General features: G+C 46.2%; 1 protein-coding gene and 1 long non-coding RNA gene across 3 annotated transcripts in view; one reads left to right on the top strand and one right to left on the bottom strand.

Moving 5' to 3' along the window:
- Nucleotides 1-2994: 2994 nt before the first annotated feature.
- LOC147240431 (uncharacterized) lies at nt 2995-7008 on the bottom strand. The gene is made up of 3 exons (XR_015111205.1): nt 6872-7008; nt 5988-6785; nt 2995-3448 (listed from the first exon to the last, which is right to left on the bottom strand). It is a non-coding gene; the product is annotated as an uncharacterized LOC147240431 (long non-coding RNA).
- A 2364-nt stretch (nt 7009-9372) lies between these two features.
- The window catches only part of LOC147240430 (nuclear factor of activated T-cells, cytoplasmic 1-like), a 40587-nt gene continuing 25483 nt past the window's right edge, over nt 9373-24476 (top strand). The window contains exons 1-7 of one of the 2 annotated variants that reach the window (XM_086193914.1): nt 9373-9659; nt 11179-11346; nt 12457-13504; nt 13776-13935; nt 19606-19805; nt 21506-21678; nt 22815-22955. In XM_086193914.1, the coding sequence (XP_086050040.1) occupies nt 11328-11346; nt 12457-13504; nt 13776-13935; nt 19606-19805; nt 21506-21678; nt 22815-22955 (1741 nt within the window). In that variant the 5' untranslated portion in view covers nt 9373-9659; nt 11179-11327. Of the gene's footprint in view, nt 9660-10622; nt 11347-12456; nt 13505-13775; nt 13936-19605; nt 19806-21505; nt 21679-22814; nt 22956-24476 lie in introns of those variants that run through there. The other variant, XM_086193915.1, reaches the window with a different exon arrangement.

Genomic DNA, 24476 nt, shown 5'->3' with positions numbered 1-24476 from the left:
GCTAAATCGCTCGTCGTGACACGCGGGTGTGATGAGGTGTGAGTGGCATCCCTGACAAAAACTAGTGCTCATCAACTGCCCCTTTTTCAGATTCGGTGGACTGAAACAGGACTGGTATTAACAATCAAGTGACTAATTTCTGACTGAACCAATGTGCGTTTAAATCAAAAGTCTAAAACTACATTAAAATCAAAACCATCATCCCCCCCCCCCCCCCAAAAAAAACAAATAAACAAAAAAAACCAGACCCACATGAAAGCTCACCACCAGGATATGGTAGTCTGTCTGCCTGGACTAAAAATAGGTAAATGTTCTTTGAGTAAGCTAAAACTAAAATACTCAGACTTTTAGTCAACTAGAACTTAACTAAATGAGAACAGGGTGAGTATGACTAACTGATGAAAACCAGAGCATCTGACAAAGGCCTCACAAACTAAATAAAATATAATGAGAGGAAAAAGAACACTAGCATAGTGAAAACCAAAATAATATCATGAAGAGGTCACAATTGTTCCTGGTCCTCAAGAAATCTTTGCTGTTTTCAGGGAACCAAAGGTTTCGTCTGGTGTGAAATTCCCCGTGTGGCCACAAGATGGAGACAGAGACTAAATACCTCAGGGAATGTACACTGTTAACGAACACATAGAATAATTTCTCCTGGTGTGGCCGACATGAACACTGCTTCTCCTCTGCCATTGCACGTGTGTCAGAGGCTCAAACACAACATTTATTTAAAAGTCAGTCATACCCCTGCTGTTCAATCTAATAATTTGATTTAGATGTCATTTATTAGACTGAGAAATCCCAGTGACTTCAAATTGATGCATTTTTAATGAACCACCTTGACTACTTTTGACGCGACTGAACTTTTAGATGGACATTTACATTCTTAACAGGTGTTGTGTTTCTCTTTGTGGAGATTCCTTGACGTACCAACACACGACTCATCGTTTTTGATCGTCAAAGCATTACATAATGAGGCATCGCTGGTCAGAAGCAGAACCATGCGAGGAAAATTACCCTCACGTGAGGCTCTTTGTAGGGTGATTAAAGATTATTCCTTTTAATGGGTGCATGATCGAGGAGGAATTGATTTACACTAAAGAAAAAATAGAGATATGTCTTACCATGTAATTGAGGGCATTCATTGAGCAAACAGACAATGTGTTATCAATTTCTCCCCCAGAGGAGGAAGTACTTTGTGCATGGAGGGCGACCCAGTAATGAATGTGATGGTCCGATGACTTTAACATGTTAGAAATGTTCTCTTTCATCTCCACGTTTTTGACTTTGTAGCTGCACAGGAGGGGAAGAAGTACTTCTCCGTTCTAGGTTCCACTTAAGTGTTCCTACGCGGGTCTACGGAGGATCTTTGTGCCGTGTTTTCCAAATGGAGTTGATTTGCTGCATGAGCAGCAGAGATGGGCCAGATAATGTCCACGTGACTAATGATTTACTGTTCTGACCGTGAAGAGTTTGTCTTTGTTGGAGGGATCCTCTTTTCGTTTATGGTTTGTTGAGCGTAGATGTTTATGTTTGCTCAGCGTGGCTCTTTACGAAAACACGAGAAGAGGATGATTTAGATGAAAAATGGGACTTGATCGAATTCGTGTCAAGAAAGGAGAAACATTTTAGATGTTTGCAGGAGGAGAATTCCAACTTTATGCCTGAAATGAAAAACTTACAACTAAATCCAGATGTAGCTAATTTAAAGTGATACATCACCCGAAGAAGTGTATTTTGTCTTTCAAGTCGCAAAAGCTCGCTCTTATGTTTCCTTCCTGCCTGCATGACTTCTTCGTGACTCCAGAATGCAGAGAGAGCCAGCCACATATATTTAGCTTGAAGCTAACGGCTGCTGATGGCTAACAACAGTGGAACTACCCAAAAACATCTGTCCACAAACTTTTTATGTAGACTGACATTTTTGGTCAGGTTTGCTGCCGTTAGCCAGTTGCTATTAGCTTCGAGCTAAATACGCGTGGCTCGCTCTTTCTGGATGCTGGAGTCACTAAGAATCGATGCGGGAGGAATAAAGAAAAAAGAAGAAAAAAAAAACCTTTGCGAGCTCAAGACACGTATTTGTGAGTACTTGAAAGGGCAAGTACACTTTTTGGATCAAGTAGGACTTTAATTCACGGCCACGAGATGTAACTTGTGAAGCCTCAAAATAACTCAATTTAGGAAACAATTGATGTTTTGTGGCCTCAAAAGGCATTTCCCCTCTCGTCCAACCAAAACCTATTATTTCTCTCTCGGGCCACCGCACTCTGCCACGTTCTAGTCGTCCTCAGGGTGCTGCAGCCTTTCTAGGCACCAAAGCATCTTGGGGTGAAACCGTTTTTAAACTTTTGTGTCGTAGTCTTTACACTGAACGTATTTCTGAAGGCTGTAGTTCTTCCTCCTGTCCATACGGTGTTCTCCTGCAAGTTTAGCCCCCGAAAACTGATTTACTATGCAGGCTTGATGGACGAAAGCAGTCTGATCCTAGAGCCAAACGTGTTTACTCACATTCAGCCGTGTCACGCAAAACCGACAGCTCCGAAACCTTCTGTCCGCGGGAGAATCCGCTGAAACAGTTGCAGATGTAATTTGGGATTTCATGTTCCATTGTCTGATGGACGTTCATCATATAACGTTTCATCACTGGCACTGCAAACCGCCTCCTTTCAGAATAAAAAACACGACTCCATAACTTAATTTCGGGGCCTCCAGGATGAGGCGTTGTTGCAAAACACTTGAAACTAGATTTGATTTCAGCCGTAAGTGGGACACAGAACACTGACGCTGCAGAACGTTCAGACGCATGGAACATTTGTCAAATCTGTATTTCTTAAACATTTTTTGCTGTTTTTTTTTTTTTTTTTTTTTTTAAATTTGCCAAAGGGAGACCTGCCATTATGCCATTATGCTATCTTGTTACTAAGCAGCTAAGTGGCTTTTCCAGTCATATTCCATCTGGCTGGGTTCACTATAAAATTCCACAGCACCCCGTCTGCATTAAGAAACAACAACCAGCAGAGATAAAGTTACTGGTAATGATATTCCCCGACTGGCTTGATGGGGGAGGAGAGTTTGGGCTTTTTCTCCTTCCAGGGTTCCAATTAGGACGCATCTCTAACCTTCAAAATATATCCTCCTTATTGAGCTACTGAAATGTCCAAATGGCACACAGCAGCCGTGTCCTGGCCAGAACGGTACTCCGGACCAGTTCGTGTTCTTGGTGGAACGCCGTTCCAGGGTTGACGGCCAAGGTGCCATCTTTCATCGCTCTTCTCCATCCGGCTGGATTCTTGCTCGTTTCACCCGTTTTCATCGCCTGGGCTGTTTTAATTTCAGCTGGCAAGCTGATTCCAACTGTTTCTGGCTCGTGCGCTTTGAACTCTTTCAGCTTCAACCGGCACGAAGAGTCTCTAGAACTTGAGTGTCTCTTGTCGCGGTCCTGCCCCTGTAGGAAGGAGGAATCATAAAGTAGGTGGAATATTTAGAGTCTAGAGAGAGAAACATCCAATAAAGAGGGATTTCTTTTTATCAGAACATACAGAAACATGTCGCTTTTTTTCCAGACAATCTGGTTGTTTTGCAAAAAGACTCATTTCGTCACCCTGTGAGTGACCGCGTTAGCCTCCAGTTGATCTTCTGAACAAGAGGATACTTCAAGGAAGGTGTTTTCAAGACTTCCTCACCGAAATGTTCCTGTTTAGATGCTACAAGGAAGCTCAATTCCAAAGCGGTTTCTGTCCACCAGGGCGGCCCAATAGGACTTCAAATCGGTCTTGTGATTATTTCAAACGTTTACCCTGATTGCAATTACTGGGCAGTTCATTTATACACTTCCTTGCACCGTCCTATCCTAAATATGCTGGGTTTTTTTTTCCAGGTAAGGGATTTACTAATATGAAGTAGTGGGGAGAGGGCGTGGATGAAGTCCTACAGACTCCACCAGCGCCACGAGCCCTCATGAGACTGGAGGAAAAACTGTACTCATTTTAGTTCCTTTTCACTTTGTTTCGTTTCGGGGGGTTTTTTTGGTTTGTTTTTTGTTTTTTTACATTTCCGCATCATCGAGTGACACGGTTCCTCCTGTCCTGTCGGTGTTCTCGTGCCTTCTTCTTTCTTTGTCAGCACACCGGTGCAAAAGGCTGAACATATCTTGAGGTTGTAACCCTAAAAACGTGTGGTCGCAAACCTCCAAATGTGCCAACTTTACTGGTCGACCTCGGTGTGAGCCACAGAGAAAAAACTGGTCTACAGAAACCACTTCCTTGCAGTGACACCAGCTCCATTCTTGATTGATGCAACAACAAAAAAAACAGCACATGGAGCCTGCAAAGCATGACTAGTGAGAGACAGTGAGGTGTTGTTGAGCCTCCGGGAGCCTCGCTGTTGTGCCTGGACGTCACACATGGCTCTGGGAGAGAAAATTAACCTCCCAGCCCACAGCGAACACTCCCTCAGCTCTGTAAACTCCTCCCACGGCCGTAACTCGGCAACGGCTTTCACAACAGGAAACAGAGCAGGGGATTCCGTCACAGCGGCAGAGAGAAAAGGAGAACATTTATGGGAGACAGGAAGTCTGACAGTAAGAAAGATTGGGGACGGCGGGAGGGTTGTCACCACTCCTCCCACCAGCTGAGGAACAACACACACTATCGTGGCGTTTTTGAAGGAGCATAAAAATACCGTAATATCATAAGGGTTGATTAACAGATATCCAGTGATATTTTTTTCCAGCTTTTTATTGCGGAGACAAAAAAGTCCCCCCAGGCCTCCTGGACGGTCCCTGGTGACACCATGATCTCTTCGTTTCATATGTTTGCTTGATCTCTGCTCCAGTTGTTCTTCTCTCTCGTCTCATTTCAGGCCAAAGACGTTGTGTGGTCACAAGCAGAGATCACTTGATGTCACTTTCAGACACTTCTCTACTGTTTGAATCTAAATTCTGGCCTCAGAATCCCTCTGATGTCTTATTATTCTACATCCCACTCATAAATTAATGTATGCACGCTCATAACTGCGTATGAGCGTGCATACAAAGAAGTACAGTAATAATTTCAGTTTCCTCCCAATTTATTTTTCCAAAACAAACAGGTGATTCAGCAGCGGGGAAAGCCAGCATTTGGAGCTGGTTGTTTTGCAGTTTATGAATAACTTACAACACCGTCCAATGTTCCGTCTTGTTTTTGTTCAGTCACAAGTAACGCCAGGCACTGGATTTTGAGGGCTAGAACTGTGGAAAGAAAAGCGAGTCGAGGTCTTTTCCACCTCAGTGGAGCCAAACCACGTCATACCGGGCAGGGTATTTGAAAGTTTTGGCAGGAGCCACACATGGGATGGCAGATGACAAAAATTGTGTGGGTTTGTGACAGGGAGACCACCCCCAATGATCCGCTACCCCTCCCAGGCTTCTTCAAATTATCATACACCAGACAAAAGTGGGAAACACAGCCCGGCCGTGCTCCCAGCGGCAGAGATGATACAAGGGGTCAAAAATGTACTTAAATGTTTCCTGGATCTTACAATCTTATGAAATTATCGAAGCCTTTGCGTCAATCATCAGCAAAGCACAGTGATGAGCCAAAAGATTGCACCCTAAATGATGCTGTGTACAACATGTTGCTTTGTGCTGTGCTGTCCTCTCTGTTAGCTCACAGCTGGCTGGAGCTCTGCTAATTAGCGCTGGTTGACACGAGGAACCTGCTCCGCTTGGCAATAATCAGCTTCATTTGACCACTTGAGCTAACGCCTGAGCTGATTCGTTGCTGCTCACATACAGTAAACTCTCCACCAATTCCGCTGCCGTAATAACTGGACGCCATGTTGTTAGCCTCAACTCACACGGCGTCATGGCTTCAGGGAACAGGAGGGCTAAAAACGCGGCACCCTCGAAAGAGGATTCGAAGGGATTTCATGGTGTGACTGTGTTGCTTCTTTACATGTGGAACCTGATCTGATAAGAGCACAGCACAATCGCTCTGGCGCCTCACCTGTGGTACAAGTCACCCGTTTAGGCTACAGGGTGGGTGCTTAGAACCGGTGCAGCCTTCAGGGTTCCATCCAGGGAGCTCAAAACCTTCATTGGGGTCCAGTGTTTGGATGGACGGATTTTGTCCCTCGCCAGCCTCTGAGGAAAATATCAGCGTCTTTAGCAGCTCAAGCAGCCACGAAGCCCACCAGAGAACCAACCAGGTTCTTCCTAAAGCCCAAGTTCTACCGGAAATGAGCCCGAAATCAGTGCAGAGTCTCATAAAGGAGTTCACCGGTCTCTGGAGGGAGGTTCAGCAGTATTTAGCACAGCCAGACCGTCCTCTGCATCTACTGGGGTGGATGTGGGACAAAGCAGGGTCATAGAGTCTAGCCCTGGTTGGAGCCCAAATGGCGGCGGCGTGCTGAGGAGGAAGAGGCATCCAGAGAGGTGAATGAGGTTTGACAGGTTAAAGACAGCGTCCTCTCCCTCGTGGATGGCTGACGTGACAGAGCGTCACTCTGCGGTCATCGATGAGTCGTTCAGTACAGATGAGAGACGTTAGCTACAATACACCAGGGGAAGGCGTTGCTCAGCTATTACGCTGGCTCAGTTTGTTCAAGCCATAGATGTGTGTGTGTGTGTGTGTGTCTGTCTATGGTTCTGGCCACCCACAGCACAAAAGAAGACGTTCCTGTGAGAGGGATTCTTTGACGTAGACCTGCGGACGGAAGCGGCCGGTGTGCCACGCTCACGTCGCTGAGGATGAGTTCAGGTGTGTTCCTCATGGAGCTGCCGCCATCGTGACCCATGAGCAGACCTTTAAGGACAAAATAATCCCATGTATGAGTGGATACACACTCTGTTTACGGCAGTTCGCTTCCCAACACTTAGAACTTGACTCACCCAGAGACAGTTTGGTGGATATCAAAGAGGGCTGTCTGTGCGCTCCATCATGCCTACATCCTCAAAGCAGCGTTTAGTGTTGTTTCTCATTATCAAATCTGCTCTTCTTTCAGTTGTGGCTCCGGATCCATCTGGTCCGTAGCGGCCTGTTACCACGGTTACTAACCAACAACAGACTTGGCTGGAAAAACTACGAGCCCCAGCACTTCGCTGACGTAGGAGAGCGCACGAGTCAATCAGCAGCGCGGCTATTTATTAACAGCAGACGCGTGGACGTGTTTACCGCAGGACATGTTTCAGTTACACATAGCTTCAGAGTGGCGATCCCCTCTGTTTAGCTCCAATTAAGCCCCCTAACTCCCATGAGAGTTTTCCATGAGGTCAAAGAAAGGAGTTGGGGGGGGGGGGGGGGGGAGGGGGGTCTGAAATGACCCCGTGTGCCGCGTCCCGGCAACGAAACAGACAGCTAGGATTTCACAAGTGTCGTCACTCTCTCTGACACTCCGCTGGTGAGAGGGTCCGAATGCAATCCCACCGGGTGAAGAGGGAAGATTGCTGGGAATGCGGGGCATGCAAACTTTCCTGTTGCTTCACTAAGGCCACTCACGGCGTGGAGCTGTAAAATACTTCAATACAGTCTGCCACTAAAATCTCAGACAGGGAAGAACAAGTTTGAAGAAGGGGTGTAATGATATATTGGATCCATGACAACTCTGGTATTTGAAATACTCCAGTTTTATGACTCCGCTCCGATTGAGCCTGTCACAATGACCTTGACCTTTGACCAGCACACTTTTTTCAGGCCATCCTGGAGTCCCGGTGGATGTCTGTCGCAACTTTAGAGAAATTCCCCCGATGTGATCCAGCGGTGTTGCGTTGTTGTGAGGTGACAGTGACCCGGTTGTGTTTTAGTTCAGAGGACGTTCTGCCACAGATATCACCTTAAGTTAGGAAACACAGACGCTGACCTTTGACTGTCCACCAAAATCTGTCCAGTTCATCTGTCAGACCTGCCTCCTCCACAGACTGTACTACTTACAGTACTTTTACTTTTGAAAAGATGTTTTAAATACAGCAATAATAGCATTTTGTTCAAAATGTCCTCTTGGTAAGATCGTGATTGTGGGTTCTTGTGGCCGGGATACTGCTGTGCTGACATGTGGAAGTGGGAGGAAAGATTTCAAAGTGGATGCACATGTAGCGGCAGCACGGTGGTGCAGTGGTCAGCACTGTGGCCTCACAGCAAGAAGGTTCCGGGTTCCAGCCCCGGCTGGAGTACGGGGTCTTTCTGTGTGAGTCTCCATGTTCTCCCTGTTCCTGCTGGGTTCTCTCTGGTACTCCAGCTTCCTCCACAGTCCAAAGACATCAAGAGGGGACGAGGCTGATTGATACTCTAAATTGACCGTAGGTGTGACTGTGAGTGTGAATGGTTGTCTGTCTCTATGTGTTGGCCTTGTGATGGACTGGTGACCTGTCCAGGGTGAACCCCACCTCTTGCCCATAGCCCCTGGGATAGGCTCCACCCCCCGCAACCCTGAATAGGAATAAGCAGAAGACAATGGATGGATGGATGCACATGTAGCATTTTGTGAGTGTTACGTTTATTTATCTCTCAGTAAAAAAAAAACAAACAAAACAGTAAACTCAACAGTTTAAAAAAAAAAAAGCAAAATATTACAGGAAAATATGCACAGAAATATTTAGCGAGGATACATCGTGACCAAACGAAGAACCCGTTATATTTGGGTTCAGATCTGGAACTTCAGGATGGAACCAGGAAGGAATTTAATGGTTTTGGCTGCAGTTTTGCATTTCTTAAAACCCTTTGACCGTATTTTTTCATTCGTTTCCCTGGAAATACACGAACCTTTACTGAAAATTGGGACCTCCTCGTTAGATTTGCATGTAGTGGAGGCCTGGGCCCTGGGAGAGGCCTGCACTTTGAGGATAAAACAACCAGAGAAGCCCCATCATGTTCTTGATGTTTGCAGGTGTGCTGCACTGCTTTTCCTGGTAACATCCAATGAGAAACCACCAGGACATCTGAGGGTCAGACACCGACTCTTTGACAAGACTGAATACATTGTTAAGCCTTTTTTTGTTGTTGTTGTTGAAAGAAAAGACATTTTCAAATGCATGTTCGCTGATTGCGCCTCAGGTTGTTGCGCAAGAAGGCTTTTGTGCGATCCAACGCTTCTCACGTTTAACAACAAAGACCCTGTTTGTGAAGGTTTGCTGGAGCCAGCAGTGATTTTTAACATTCCGTGAACATCCTTCAAGACGCAGCTGAATTAAAAAAATCTTAGAAACCTGCAAATCATTTTCCTAATCCCTTCGTTCTTGGAAAGAGTGGAATCCTCAAAAGAATTCCCCGACCACTGAAATCATGCAAAGGAAGAAAAAACACGTGTTTTTTTGTGTGTGTGTGTGTGTGTTTGTTTTTGACTTCAGAAGACAACCAGGACGACCTTTAAATAGACAGGCACCTTGGCGCTCCCTCACCGAGGTGGCAGCGGCACGGCCCTCCACCACCAAACAGGGCCGGCTGATAAGATGCTGTGAAGCTTCCCACCTCCAGGGATGGACAGACTCTCAGCCAGCCCCCATGTGACTATTGTCATCAGAGAAACCACAGGCCTGCTGCCAGCTGCTGAGAGGTCCAGACCTGCCAAAGATAGCAACAACTCTGCCTGCATGAGGAGAGAAGCCGAATAAGTTACACCGACCACAGCAAGCGGCCGACGGAAAACTCTATGAAGATTCTCAGCTCTGCATGTCAAATGACTGGGTATAGGTCTTGATTTTTATATAGTACTTCTATGAAAGTATGGATAATTATCAGTTTCGTTCCCCGCAGACGCGCAGTCTGTCAGGAGGAAGTGGAAAAGCAATTATTTGCCGTTGCAATAACTTCAAAAACCCCACCAGGATTGCCTCTGAGAGATCAGAGGGAAGTTTCCTGGATGTCTGTGCTGTGAAGCTGCACATGCGAGCCGCCATGTTTGGTTCAGCTCACCTGTCCTTGTGTCTGCTGCTGCTGCTCCAGTGGCCTTCGACTGAACATTGGCCCGCAGGAACCGGCTGATGAATTGCCGTTCCAAGGTGAAAACGGCAGCAGCTTCACGAAAAACACTGGTGAGGATTCGCCTGCACATCCGTCTTGACTGATGCACGCAGGGTCAGCTTGATCACTCCTCGGGATCTGATGTCCAAGGCTGCTGCTGCCGATGGAGACAACAGATGATGTTCATGCTCCTGCAATCAGTCAGTGGTGGATCGTGGCGAGTATCTGAGTCACGGCAGACACCAAACTAATTAGCGTGTGTATGGAGCCCAGGGGCAGCTGGGGAGAGAGAGAGAGAGAGAGAGAGAGAGAGAGAGAGAGAGAGAGAGAGAGAGAGAGAGAGAGAGAGAGAGAGAGAGAGAGAGAGAGAGAGAGAGAGAGAGATTTGTTTGTGACCATAAGACAGAACTTGTTCCTACAAATCAACACAAAAAGTGGGAGCAACTTATCTTTTTTTTTCTTCTTCTCGTGGCCACAAAATAAATAACAAACGAGATGAATTTCGATCACTAAACGATCGAGTTACGTCATGTTGCCGTGAATTCGTTAAAGCGTGGAGACGAGTTATTTCATTTTATTTCAAAATGCAGCAGCTCCTTATATCTTGTGGCCTCAACACATATTTTTTTCTTCCCTTCTCTGGCCTCTCCAGGGCTCCGTAGGTTTCTGCCTTGTTATGTCATCGAAGCTTCCACTGTTTATGAGGATGTTCGCTGGCTCCAGTCCTGCTCCATTAGCTCTCGCAGTTCGGGATGTTTTTCCAATCATTTTGTGTTTGACTCTCCCGTGGCGAAGCTTATTTCACTCATCTCGGAGAGTTGAGGCTTCCCTGCCAGATACACTAATTGGGCTCTTTAGCCGCTGGAAACCCCTGAGCGTGAGCGAGGATCTCCATTGAACCCATATGGTGGTCAGACGCGCAGCTGCGTCAGAGGATGGAGGGGCGGGGCGCCGCCGCCGCCGCCGCCGAGGTGATCCCCGAGTTTAAAAGCGCTGAGGTCCTGAGTGCGCCGGAGCAGTGCGTCACAGCGACCCAGCAGAGGCAGGATCCCCCGGCACAGACGACCAAAATAGTCTTCGTGAGGGCGATCTCACATGATCTCTTCAGGACCTTTGACGCGCCTCCGTTGCTCTCTCGAATTCTGGATGCGAGTTTTATTTTCTTAAAAGAAGAAACTTCTTCTTTCCCCCCCCCCCCCCCCTCCCTCTTAGCTTTTTATTTGTTGTTGTTTCATTCCCTCAGAGCGGTTGCTTGTTCGCGGTTATAAAGCGGCAGGATCCTGAGCAAGAGCTGGAGGGGGGGGTGGGATATATTAAACTCTATGGATCGGGAATCGCTACCATCTGGACCTGAACTCAGAGTTTGACGTTGCTCTCCAGTCCGAGGAGAAGATGAAATCAGCAGAAGAAGGTGAGCCTGCCTCCCACCAGCACTTTTTCTTCTTTTAATGAGGCTTTCATTCAAACACTCATCCGTGTTGGACACTTGGCACTCGGATGCAATACTTTGAACTGTGGTGTGACATCGGGATTAGGGTGTTACCTGCTCTTCCCCCTCAGCTCAATGCCAAGTATTCAGCCTCAGCATGAAAGCCAGTGTATGTAGACCGCTCCCTGCTGATTTGGACAAGGTGGGCGTGGCTCCGCTCCTGTCAGCCTCTCTCATGACTCCAAAAGTGTTCCCAAAATAGCCAGAATTGGAAAGCTGCGCTAATGACTGACATGTGGTAGTGACTGAGTGAGAGGTCAGTATCGAACATCTGATGGCTCCCTCAGGGTGTCTGTTAGGGTTTCAACCTCCAGCTCCAGTTCACAGCGGCCTAATTTTAGAATTACCGTGTCACACTCACCGCAAGCATTCGTTTTCTTTTATTACAAGAAGTTGTAGGGAGCAGCGCTGATGTCATAGACTTTATGATGGGGCCCCTAATTCTCAACAGCAGACAGAAGCTGCATCACTGCGCTGTCTCACCCAGTCTCACGCCCCCATGCCGCCCCCCCCCCCTTCCTTTTGCCACAGACAGTTTGAAGTTTTGGCACAAGACCACCAACTTCCCTCGCTTTGGTACAGTGTGCACCTTTACAGCATAAACTATTCATGTCCCTCTTGTGTTTATTTTCGATGGTTGCTGGAACATGAAGCTGGCCAATGAAAACACCGGCGTGTTTTTATAACGTTAGAGTTTATGGTTGGCAGCGCGTGCATTAAGTGGCGTACATCTTGCAGTGTGAAGTGGAAAAAAAACCCCACCTGGTTTTGCTTTTGCTTACAATCAGACAGACTGGAGTTATTTTTTGACAGCTTTTGACAAGTTTCCCTTGAGCCATTCAGGGATGTTCTGTGTCATTGGAGAGGCAGTGCATACCTTCTGCATCGGGAAGTAGCCCAAGCCGAATCCAGCATAAGCTGTTCTTTTGCCATTATAGGCAACACCTCTGACTTGGCAACTGTCTCAGGGAAGAAGCCAGTGAATGTGTGTTTGATTATCATGGTAGTCAACTCAATCTGTTTGCTTTCCAGATGCGTATGGCTACACGCCAAATGTCACTCTCTCCCTCCCGCTGGGCAACCCTTGTCTTCCGTCCCAGTACCACAGCCTCCAGTCCAGCCCCGTTATTTCTGTCTCTGTCTCTGAGCCTCACAGTTACGACGCCCAGGACGACATGAATGCTGGTGGATACTATTCATCTTCCAGCATCCGTCCAAACGGAGCTCCGACCCTGGAGAGCCCTCGTATTGAGATCACAGCCTATGGTCAGTTTCCTGAGGATGAGGTGGAGGAAAGCAGCCTTCCTGTTGCCAAGCAAGTCAACTCCATAGGGACGCTGACCCTCCCTAATGCAGATGGCTACCGCGACCCCAGCTGCCTGAGCCCAGCCAGCAGCGTCTCATCTCGCAGCTGCCACTCAGACGCCTCCTCCTATGAATCAAACTTTTCATACAACTATGAAAACTCACCCCAGAACTCCCCCTGGCAGTCTCCCTCTGTGTCCCCCAAAGGCTCCACCCTCGCTCTGCCAGGCGAAGGCTGCGGCCCCGCTGGTTCCCCACGACACTCACCCTCCACTTCCCCACGCACGAGTGTGACAGAAGACAGCTTCATAGGTCAGCGTGGCTCCAGGCCAAACTCCCCGTGCGGTGCAAAGAGGAAGTACAGCTTCAATGGCAGCGGGGCGGCACACAAGCACTACCCATACTCACCCAACCACTCCCCTGGGCCGTCACCACAGACGTCTCCTCGCCTCAGTGTCACAGAGGAGTCCTGGCTGCCAAACACCAACCAGTACACCAACTCTGCCATCCTGGCAGCCATCAACGCCTTAACCACAGATGGAGTGGCTGACCTCGGAGAGGGCATCCCCATGAAGGCCCGGAAAACCAGCCTGGAGCACAGTCCCACAGTCAGCCTGAAGTTGGAACCCTGCGGTGAAGAGCTGAGTCCAGGGGAGCTCTGTCGAGATGAGCACCCCACCAACCGCCTGCCATTAAAGAAGGAGGGCTACTGCGGTGGGTTCCTGGACGTGCCTCAGCACCCGTACACCTGGTCCAAACCAAAGCAATATATCAGGTAAAGAAGGAGACTTTCAGAACTTGGCTCCAAACCTGAAAATATCCTTCAAATAGAGGTTTTTAATTTCAGGATTCCTTGTACGAGAAAAACTATGCAAGACACTTAAATTACGGTGAAAGTTTACGAAGAAGCAGGTTTATTAGTAACAGTTTTATCGCAACCTCTGCCATATGACCATTCTCACATTCTGCACATTCTGCCACATCTAAAATAAGCCCTCCTTCCTGCTTGTTAAGTTGACACGTTGGACATGTTTTCGCCTCGACAGCCCGTCCCTGCCGGCCCTTGACTGGCAGCTGCCGTCCAGCTCGGGCCCATACAGCCTGCATATCGAGGTGCAGCCCAAGTCCCACCACCGGGCCCACTATGAGACCGAGGGAAGCAGGGGAGCAGTGAAGGCCCTGGCAGGAGGACACCCAGTTGTTCAGGTCTGCTAGATTCATGATGGCTTGCGACATCCTTAAACAAAACAGCAGTGAGTTCTGCCCCTTATTTTGTGTTGCGAACGAAGTGACCTCTGACTAAATCCTGGATTCCCCCTCCCTTAGACTGAGTCATGTAAATATTTTGAGAAGCAGAGAAGTCCAATATTTTGAAAGAGAGACAAACTCATATTTAAGTAAAACTACCATGTGGAGGTTGAATTGCTCAAAGCTGCATGCTTGTCACAGTCACCTTGAACTCTGACCACCAACATTTGTTCAGCTCAGTTCATCCGTGAGTCCCAGCGGACTTTGGTCGCAAATTTGGAGATGTTCCCTCAAGGCGTTCCTGAGATTCTGCGTTAAGGAGGATGGACAACCCAAAAACATAAAGCCCCCTGTCTATGGCATGAAAAGATTTATCATCTCAAAACCTCTAAGATATATTAGGGGACTCCTTCGCAGGTCTGAAACGCATGTTGGGAACCACTGAGCCCGAGTTTCCTTTGTCCTGCAATGACTAGACCAACACACGGTGTATCCATCAAGCTCATTTATTCTTCAGCGCCTCGTCACTTCTCACCTCAACGTTTTCTCTCTCCTGGTTCTGACCTCATACATCGGGGCGACATGCATTTCATGGCCGGGGCTGTTATGTTATTTAAAGATGTCACATTTCTGAATGGAATACCATAGGTATGCTATTAGGCAGACCGGTCCACTCAGTCACTTCCTGTCCAGACAAGGATGACTCAGACTTTTCCATTGCGTATTCCAGTGCTGCACAGACAGTTACAAAGTGATGTAGCATGGCCAGTAAGAGCTTAGTCATAAGCTTCAACCACAGAAGCTCTGGTGGTCGAGTCTGAGGAAAAAAAAAATGTGGACAACTGCAGATATGTTTTGGTTATAAACCCATCTGGTCGCCCAATCTGCTGACCTCAGTCTCTGAGTAAATAAAGGGTCTGCTGCAAGGAGTCGAGCAAAGTGAGTGAGTAAGCTGGGCTGTCATTTTAATTAATACCTTCAGACAATTTATTAACATGTAACAATTGGCCAGCAGGTTTACCGAACAAACGTCACATGTGGGTCAGTTTTGATCAAATGGCTGTTGGGAGAGAGCGGTTCATCATCTCTATGAGGAAAGTGAGCAAAACAGACTCTTTTTTTTTGGACAAAAGGCTGACAAAAGTGGCTTTGAGTGAGTAAGGACTGGAAAAGTATGAAAATCAGTGTGATGGATAGCTGTAGCTGCACAAGCCAGTGTTTTTAACTACAAAAATTGTAGCGACATCTATCATTTTCTGGAGTTCTGCCAACTGGTCAGAAATAAAAGAAATAAATCGTGCTTTTGTATCAAAGTTTATATCATGTTTTTGCCTACAACAACATAACAGTGTTGATAAGACTCCATTTACAGTAATGCCCCACTTAATAGGTTTATTTTGCTTTTCAAGAATCCACAAATAGTTGCCGTGAGTTCGCGAAAATGTATTCTCTTTCCTTGTCACTTCTTTTTTGAATCCAGAATGCAGAAAGAGGCAGCCACGTATATTTAGCTTGAAGCTAATGGTGGCAGATGCTAACAGCAGCATCAACAGCAACAACACACATCCTCTGGGGGAGTCGTAGTTTGTGTTTACTTCAAATCCAAGTGTTTGTGGATTACTGAGCATACGGCTGGATAAAGAAGGTGCTGCTCACAAGGAATGATGTGATGGAGAGTTCAGAAATGGATGTTTTTGGGTAGTTTTGCCGCAGTCAGTCACTCTTAGCTTGAAGCTAAATAAACGAGGCTAGCTCTTTCTGCTCTCTCAGGTCAGAAAAAAGTGATGCGGGAGGTTAAAAAAACATCTTTGTGGACTCAAAATACCTTTTTTTTTTTTTTTTGAGTGAAATATCCATTTTATGACTTTCGGTGTCTGCTGGGATCATGTAAAATTTTGAATGTTTGACTTTAATAGTGCAATATACTCTCACTTGCCAATTTATTAGGTACACCTAGATAAAAAAAATTGCTGTAAAACACAACAGTCTTGCAATAAATCCTCCCCTCATGAGAGGTCTAATGTTTTTTTTATAGAATCTGTTTGAGAAAGGCGTTGATTTATTTGGAGGCCATGATTTGTGGCGCTGTTGAACTGCACATGTACTGCAAGGTGTTTGCATATTTGGTCAACACTGATTCATGTAAAATAATTCAACACCTCTCTCAATCGGTAAAAAAAAAACAGAACATTAAATCCTCATGAAGGGAGGATTTATCACAGGGCTGCATTAGTTTTATTTAGGTGTTCCTAATAAATTGGCCAGCGATTGTGTATGGATTGAAGCATATTTTACTGATCGTTGGCAGAATGCAACAGTAATATTCGTACTGTTATCCACACTTGTGTGAGGAGCATGTATTTGTCCATGAAAGGTGGTAATGATTTCATGACAGGAGCTCTGGGTTCACCCCAGCTGAAATAGAGAGTGTGTGTTCTCTTTAAACTCGAACCTCCCCCTTCTTTTCCGCCAGCTACCACCCCAACCACACAGACTTCCCTTTGTTTAGGAAAGTTCCCGTGTGCATGGCTGACATCATCGCATGCTGCGTCCTGCGGAGGCGGCAGCGACTAAACCACACACGTTTCTGGCAGGCTCTGATGGAGATGTTGGAGGGAGCCTCAAACAAGGCAGCCCCATCTCTGTGACTTCCTGATTACATGGTAGACACAGCGCTGCAGCCTCTGCTGCGGACGCTGGCCGATGAAGCCTCTCTGGCTCGTCCCGCTCTGACTCAAACTCTGCCCAGACTTTAAAGAGTTTATTCTGGAAGATTCAGTTCTGTGTGGTTCCCTACAGCATCAAGCACAGCTACGTCGGCTGTTTTCTGTTCTTTTTCAATGCCATTGCTACTGCTGCCTGCCGCAACCACACCCGCCCTTACGCCAGCAGCACAGAGGGAAGAATGCCCCTCTGAAGTGCTATGTGCAGTCCTCACCGCAGTTAATGCTCTTGGTTTCATGCTGCACTTTGGTGGAAAGGAAATACCCCCTATTCAAGTCTGTGAGGTCTTTTTTTTTTGTTGCCTGAAGTCAGCTTTTATGATCCGAACAGACACTCAAACTAGCTGTTTTGAAGTGCATGTTTGCAGATCTGAACGTTATTATTTTTGCAGCCATGTTTCTTTTTTTCTTTCTCCTGCCATGTGGATCCTTTGCTTTCGTCCATGTGACCAAATCCAGTAAACAGATTAATACAATGAGCAAACATCATGTGAAGCAAAAAGCATGACAAGGATGAGTTGTTGGTTACAATGTCCTCTCGCCATAAATTAGCTACCCCCACATATGTGTGTGTGATGCGGCTTTGAGAGGGCCCGCGAAGGCCCGGTCGCCCTTTCTCACTCCTCTTCGGTGCCGTGAGCTGCTGGAGTCTCGGCATTCCTCCGCTGGGTGATAATATGAACTGGGGAGGAGTGGGTGCTTTGCCAATGTCAAACTGCCAGGGTGGAGGAGTGGTGGAGGAGTGGTATCGCAGTTGTTTAATTACATCAACAAACCATAAATGTTGCCTGCTGCAGCTGCTCCACTTGGCTTTTTGATTGCAAGATGACCACTTTGACCATTTTTGTTTTTTGTTTTTCTACACTTTAAAAACGATGGATGACGATGCCGACAGCCACCGTAAATGCTTCTGTCATTTCACACTCCGTGATATTTGGCAGGCAAATAAACTAAAAACAGCTGAAGGCTTTCAGATGACGAGCGTGAGGATCTGTTTGTCCGGGCTGTTGGGGATGGGAATTTAAAAGCGGTGATCTTTAAGCGATTGCATTCAGAGAGGAACAAGCTAACCTTGCGAGCAGGCTACCTCACTTCATCACACTCCTTCCTGCCGCTTAAATAAACAGCATTGCTAGGCAGCAGCCCATTTCCTTACACAAATATACAGAGCTTTTGGAGGCTTTTAACCCTGACAGGAATCCTCCTCCAAATCACATGTTGCGCCTCCCTGGTCGGAGCGTTTTTTTCGATGTGGGTACTCTTCGCCTCGAGTGCTTCTGAGGGAAAAACTGTGATCTTTATTTCAACATTTCCCCACCGATCGTTTCAGCTGACACTCTTGTCCAGTAGTGGCTTATAATTAGACCGAGTTCAGCGTCGGCCTCTATAAAACTTTAAGAGGCTCTGTGGATGCTGATCGTTTTGCCTCTTGCTTTTAAAAAAAAAAAAAAAAAGTATTTATTTTTTTTTTCATGCCAGCTCTGACGCTTCAAGTTCCATCATTTCAGTTTCAGTTTTTATGTAACTCGAGATGAGACTCCTGCTCTCGACAGTTGTATTTTTTTTATTTTTGTATTTTTTTGGGGAATAATTGAGTACCGATCACAATAAAGAAAACTGGATCCGACTGGGCGACAATATCAGCTTCAAGTGTTTCGTTTTTGCTGATGTACTTCACACCGTAGAGCCACACAAAATGAAAATATCTAAGCTTGTATGAACTCAAGACCGACATTATTTTTCAAGCCAACTCTTTTCCTAGTTTTAGGACTAATTCCTGCGAGCCATAATCAAAAGGGTGGACCAGTTTTCCTGAGGAAAACTAGCAGTGAGGAAACAATTAAAGGAAATGCTATATGTTTTTATTCAAACAGCGATTCAAAAATTCATTTTTACATGTAAACTATTGTTGTTGCTTCAATCTGTACAATGTTCCTTTTGTCTTTTTGGGAAATCCATACTTGGAATTCATGTGACCTGCTTTGTTGAGAACGTGTGTGTGTTCTAGCAACGAGGTAGCGTGAGCGTCCCCATGCAGCATTAAAATGAATCATTCGTAGATCTAATCTGTACTTGGAGTGCATGATATGTAGTGCATTCCTATATGGGGGCCGATCCAATCTCTCTTACCGTAGCCTTTGATATTAGGTCATTGTTTTGACTCCGCAATGCTAAATATTCTGCTCTTACTTCTCACCCGTCCCACTGTATGGATAGCATACATAACTGTGTCAATAGTAGCCAGTCGACTCAGATTTCATCTTGTGGTTTTGGGCTCTGTGCCTGCACGCCTCAGGCTGGGTGGCTGAGGTCATCCTGGCAGGAGGCCTCCTGTCAGCTAACACCTATGGAGGTCTGGGAGTAGTTTGGAGGCTGTGGAGCGACCCTGCCAGCAGCAGCAGGAGCAGCAGCACCAGCAGCAGCACTTCAATCGTTACGATCCTTTCGCTGATAAAAATCAGAGTAGGCTCTCCAGTCAGAGTTGTCGTTGACCCTGATTGCTCTGCCGGCTTCGGTTGGACAGTCCTGACCTTGACTTTGCTGAAACACTGGCTGAGTCTTGTCACGAGTCAAGTGCTCACAGATCAGGCCGCTGTTCACAGTAGGTGGTTTTACTGCTGTCTGGCAGCGGCTGCCCCTCAGATTCCTCTGTGGCTTCACCATATTAGAAGGACACGCACTGATGGAGGGAGTGTACACAGGCCATTGGCTACAAACCCAAGAAGATGAAATGGTGATTATAAAAGCCTAAATGTGTCCTCTGTTGGAAAACCATCACACCGAGAACTTGATCTTTACCAGAAGGTTGCTTGTTTTTGACAGCATGCAAGTGAATGCTGTTTTTGATTTGTCTTGCCTTTCTCTCTCTCCCCCTCTCCCTCTCTCTCTTTCTCTCCCCCATTAGCTTCACGGCTACATGGACGAGCCTCTGACCCTGCAGCTGTTCATTGGCACAGCTGACGACAGGCTGCTGAGGCCTCATGCCTTCTACCAGGTCCACCGCATCACAGGGAAGACGGTGTCCACCCCGAGCCACGAGGCCTTGCACAACAACACCAAGGTGCTGGAGATCCCTCTGCTGCCCGAGAACAACATGAGGGCCATGTGAGTAGTGAGGCCCTGCTAACACATTGCATGTTCCAAGTAGAGTGTGATCTTACTTTGTGATGAGGCGTAAAATCCTAATTGCTGCAGTTGTCTGATAAAACTAAGCAAGAAAAATTGGTTATTTAGTTTTTCGGAGACATTCAAAGCAGGTTCCGGTGAAGTCAGAAGAAAGTCTCAAACCAGTTTGAGGGTCTGAGAGTTCCTGTCACATTATAGTGACTCAGCATTTCCTTTCAAATCTGTTGTGTTGTAGTAAACCGGTTCAGAGGGAAGTTCTCCCACTGCAGCAGCCTGAAAAATACGTAAAAATACACCCCTCAAAGGGAGATTTAAACTTTTGCTTTTAGACCCAAGTTAGTAGGTTTGTTGAGTTTGGGGGAAGTTAAGTCTTGCAATCGTCAGGGATAGAAAAAAAAACAAAAAACAAAACCTCAATGATCTCAACAACTGGTCCTGCGATTGAGTGGCATTTGCATTGCTGGTTCCTGGAGGTTTTGAATTTGAAGTCTGGGATCTGAGGTGGTTTGGGGCTGGGCTGCTGAAAGCGTGTCGCCCTCTACGCACTCTGGAGTGGCTTTCTCATCTTATAAGCCTCAGAGATCAGATTACAGGGGAAGCTCAGTGCTCCCAACAAGGACAGGAGGTTTGTGTCTGCAGGCAGTTGCAGCCTGCAAGCATCAGCACTTTCTCTGCATTTTAATGGATGTAACACATAATCTCCCCCTGTACAACAACTTCACCTCAGGATATGGCTTCTCTTCTTTTTTTTCTCATGGTGCCTCGCTGTACTTACGGTAGTCACGAGGGATTTGTGTGAGATGTATTTGTTTTGACACATACTCAAGTGTGACTTATAGCCATATAATGTGATATAGAATCCGAGCATGATTATATTCCTGAAGTGTCCTTTCGTAATGATTCAGACGTAAACGTCTTGAACCATTAGTCAACCACTTTTTTTTCTCTTTGTTTTTTTTAAATTTGACACCATTTAACTCCTAATAAATTAGATTAGAGCTTCAAAAAACATACTACCCCATCTGAAAGTTCTCCTCAGGCAATGAGCGGACGCCTCAGTCGTATGTGGTTTTGCACTGAGCCTGACTGCGTAGGTGGAGAGCTGAACAGCTGGGGTCCTTAGCATCAACACCTGATGACTTCGCCAGCGGAGCGGACGCTGGTGTTTGGCAAGAAGAATGTTAGGGAGTGTTCAAATGTGTGTAAAAGTTGACATTAACTAGGCTTTGAGGAATGCGGCATCAAGTAGCACAGCGATGGAAAAGCCAGAAACCTTCCTGGAAAGGCCGGAGGTACTGCAGTATCAAAGAGTTAGATGAGTGCAGTGCAGACAGAGAGAGGCTTTTACGAGGCGTTCAACGAAGACTTGATCACTCGCATAATTAGCGAGAGTTGTGCACGATATTTTGGATCAGATTACAACAACGACATCAATGATGCAATGAACAGCATTTCTATATGGCTTGAATTGCACCCAAGCGTAGCTGAAGTGTTAAAGCTCAGTTGGGGGTGATGGTGTTAATCTTCTGTTAAAATGTCTGCAGCTTGAAGGAGTCCGGACTGAACTCACTTCTGGCTGCAACACCATCGACTAGAGACTGCTGTGTTTGTCATGTGGTGATTTGCTGCGTGTGTAGTCATCAGCTTGACCTCTTCCACTTGTGTTGCCACCCCTCCAGAATTGACTGCGCAGGGATCTTGAAACTGCGTAATTCAGACATTGAGCTCCGCAAAGGCGAGACGGATATTGGACGTAAGAACACACGCGTGCGGATGGTTTTCAGAGTCCACATCAACCAGGCCACGGGGAGAACCATCTCACTGCAGGTTGCATCAAACCCCATTGAATGCTGTGAGTACATCCATTTTTATTTCACTGGAAGTCCTCCAATCATTCTAGAGTTTAAATATACGTAGTCTTATCAACAACCAACAAATTTTAGTGGGTTAAGTTGATTTTTTTTTGGCTGACGAAATGGAAACAAGTACAACCCCTGCTTATAACGCAACAATTGCAAACTTTCAGAAATTCTGCGAAAGAAAATGCGAAATAAATTCTCATTTCCAAGCGATTCTACCACATACACTCATCAAATAGTAGTAGTAGTAGTAGTAGTAGTAGTAGCAGTTGTAGTAATTTTCTGAAATTTTAGATGCTAAACAATTCATTTACAATCAAATACAAGCAGTAGATGAACCAATGCAGTCCCAATTATTACACACAGCTCTGTAACTGCAGGGGTAACAGGAATGGTGCATGTCAATGTGAGCCACATTCTGAATTTTAGACATCTGAGTCTTGCTCAATAGGTTCTACTGACTCCCTGCAGTGCACTGGAGTTGACCTTTCAGTGGATTGGGTTAAACTCAACCACTTCATGTGGTTCTGGCAGTAAGAGCTGCCACTGAGATTAAGACATATGAGGTAAATGAAAGACGGTAGTTAAACCGTGATCTCAGATCCTTGAAATAGACCATTGTTAAGTTTCTCAACAACTGCCACAAAGCAATTGTTTTTGACCAAAATTCCCTTTCTGTGTGTGAGTGAGGCAGAACGACAGGCGGTCGATGGCGTCCAAAAAAACCAAGATTCCAGCAAAATATCCATGTTTTAATCTACCTCAGTCAGTCTTGAACAAAATTGCTGATTTCTTTCTTTTGAGACGCCTGACCAGTCAGCATTATATTTAAACAGAAGAGGTTTGCAAATAGATCATCCTGGATTAAATGAAAGCCAGCTGTGTATGAGAGAAGAGTGCTTTAAGTCAGTCATGATTCACTAAATATTTATGACCAAATATCCACTAACTTGAAGAAAACACAAACTTGAATCAGCTGAATTCCACCCTGCAGAGGTTTTACAGCTTCTCTGGTTTGTGAGGGCTGTCTAGGTAGTGATTCAGCCTCAGTCTGGATGCTCAGGTCTGCATGGGGAGTGGGTGTGTATTAGCTGAGCAATGAGGCCGTTTTCTGTGTTCCCTCCCACAGCTCAGAGATCGGCCCAGGAGCTGCCACTGGTGGATAAGCAGAGCTTGGAGACATGTCCCGCCCCTGGAGGGGAGAGGATGCTCCTCGATGGGCACAACTTCCAGCATGACTCCAAGGTGGTGTTCGTGGAAAAGGCCCAAGGTAAAGGAGGAGGAGTTTTGGAGCCAAGGCTGCCTCGTCTCAGTGCATGTGCGTGCGTGCATATGTGTGTGCGTGCATGTGTGCGTGCGTGCGTGTGTGTCTCCCTCTCTTCTGCGTTGTTGGAGAAACCCCAGGACTACTCCCTCCCTCCTTCCCTCTCTCCCTCTCCTCTCCCCCCGCCGTCAAAATATCCTCCATCCTGCCAGAGTGCCACATGTGGTGCACATTAATGCGCTGTATTTTTAACCCAGCAGATTTACATTTGCAGAAGTTTCCATTGCCTGTTCAGCAGAGGAATGGATCACAAATGCTGTGTGTGTGTGTGTGTGTGTGTGTGTGTGTGTGTGTGTGTGTGTGTGTGTGCGTGTGTGCGTGTGCGCGCGCGCGCCATGCGTCAGTATTTGTTTCTCTTTTTCTTACTTTAAGCCGTTTTGGTTTGGAGGGAGAGGCGACTGCTCCCAGATGTTGATACGGCGAGGTTTACAAACAGCAATTTCCTTGATTAGCTTCAGCAAAGCAACGTGAGGTAGAGTTTGGGCCAAGGCTGAGCAATGTAAACACGTGTGATCCTATCAGCCCAGTGACTCATTCAGAAAAGAGGGAAGCCTTTTCATTGTTCCACCTGTAAAAGGACGAATTCAAGGCTGCCTGAGCGCTACAGACGCCCGCCTCCAGCACCAGTACAATGAAATGGCAAGTTTGTTTATCAAAACAAGAAGTGATTGTATGAGTGTATGAGTGCGGGACTTGTTACCCTTTTTCCGACCTCTTTGATTAACGCTGATCTCTTCCTGAGACGACCGCAGATTAGAGTTTGTCATTTCTCAGAGGCAGATGAAATGTCTCCTGTTGGCTTCTATCTTAGTTTGCAGAGACAAAAACACATTTTTTTAGTCCGAGTTCGCCAACGGACAAAGACGCACATCTGCTTGTAACAAAGATAAAAATAAACTTGGAAATTACTTTTAAAAAGTTGAAGGATCAGTTGGCTAGCTTATGTGCTTGAACCGATACTTCACCCAGAAAGTGTTTTTGCCTTTTAAGTACTGACAAATACATGTCTTGGGTGCCTAAAGATGTTTTTTCCATATATTTCACATCAGACAATGTGCTTGAGAGATTGTAAACTGATCTTTTTTTTCCAGCAGCAGTTTTGCTGTTGTTAGCCTTCCGTCGCTGTAAGCGTCAAGCTAAACTTACATGAGTGGCTGCAGTCTGAAGTAAAATAAGTTATAAAGAGGTGAAAAACCGTCTTTGTGAGATCCAGACACATATTTGTGAGTAGTTAAAAGGCAGGTAGGGAAGTTTCACTTCAACATACCAAACCACCGTCGTCAATCCAGGGAACACTGCTTCACATTACCTGTGTCAAGGCCAAAAAGTTGCACTTGAACACATCGCAAATACTTCAGCCATCCCCTGCTACAAACAAAGCAGCAGACATTTTTAAACCTCTCTCTCTCTCTCTCACCTTATAAAAGTAAGTAACGTCATAAGCAGCAGATTGGAGTTACGCAATGA

This window comes from Aulostomus chinensis, chromosome 22, assembly GCF_037954235.1.
Source record: "Aulostomus chinensis isolate RoL2024-O1b breed Wild chromosome 22, RoL_Achi_v1.0, whole genome shotgun sequence".
Taxonomy (NCBI): Eukaryota; Metazoa; Chordata; class Actinopteri; order Syngnathiformes; family Aulostomidae; genus Aulostomus; species Aulostomus chinensis.
The sequence above is the reverse complement of the archived record's forward strand: the minus strand, read 5'-3'. Positions and strand labels throughout refer to the sequence as shown.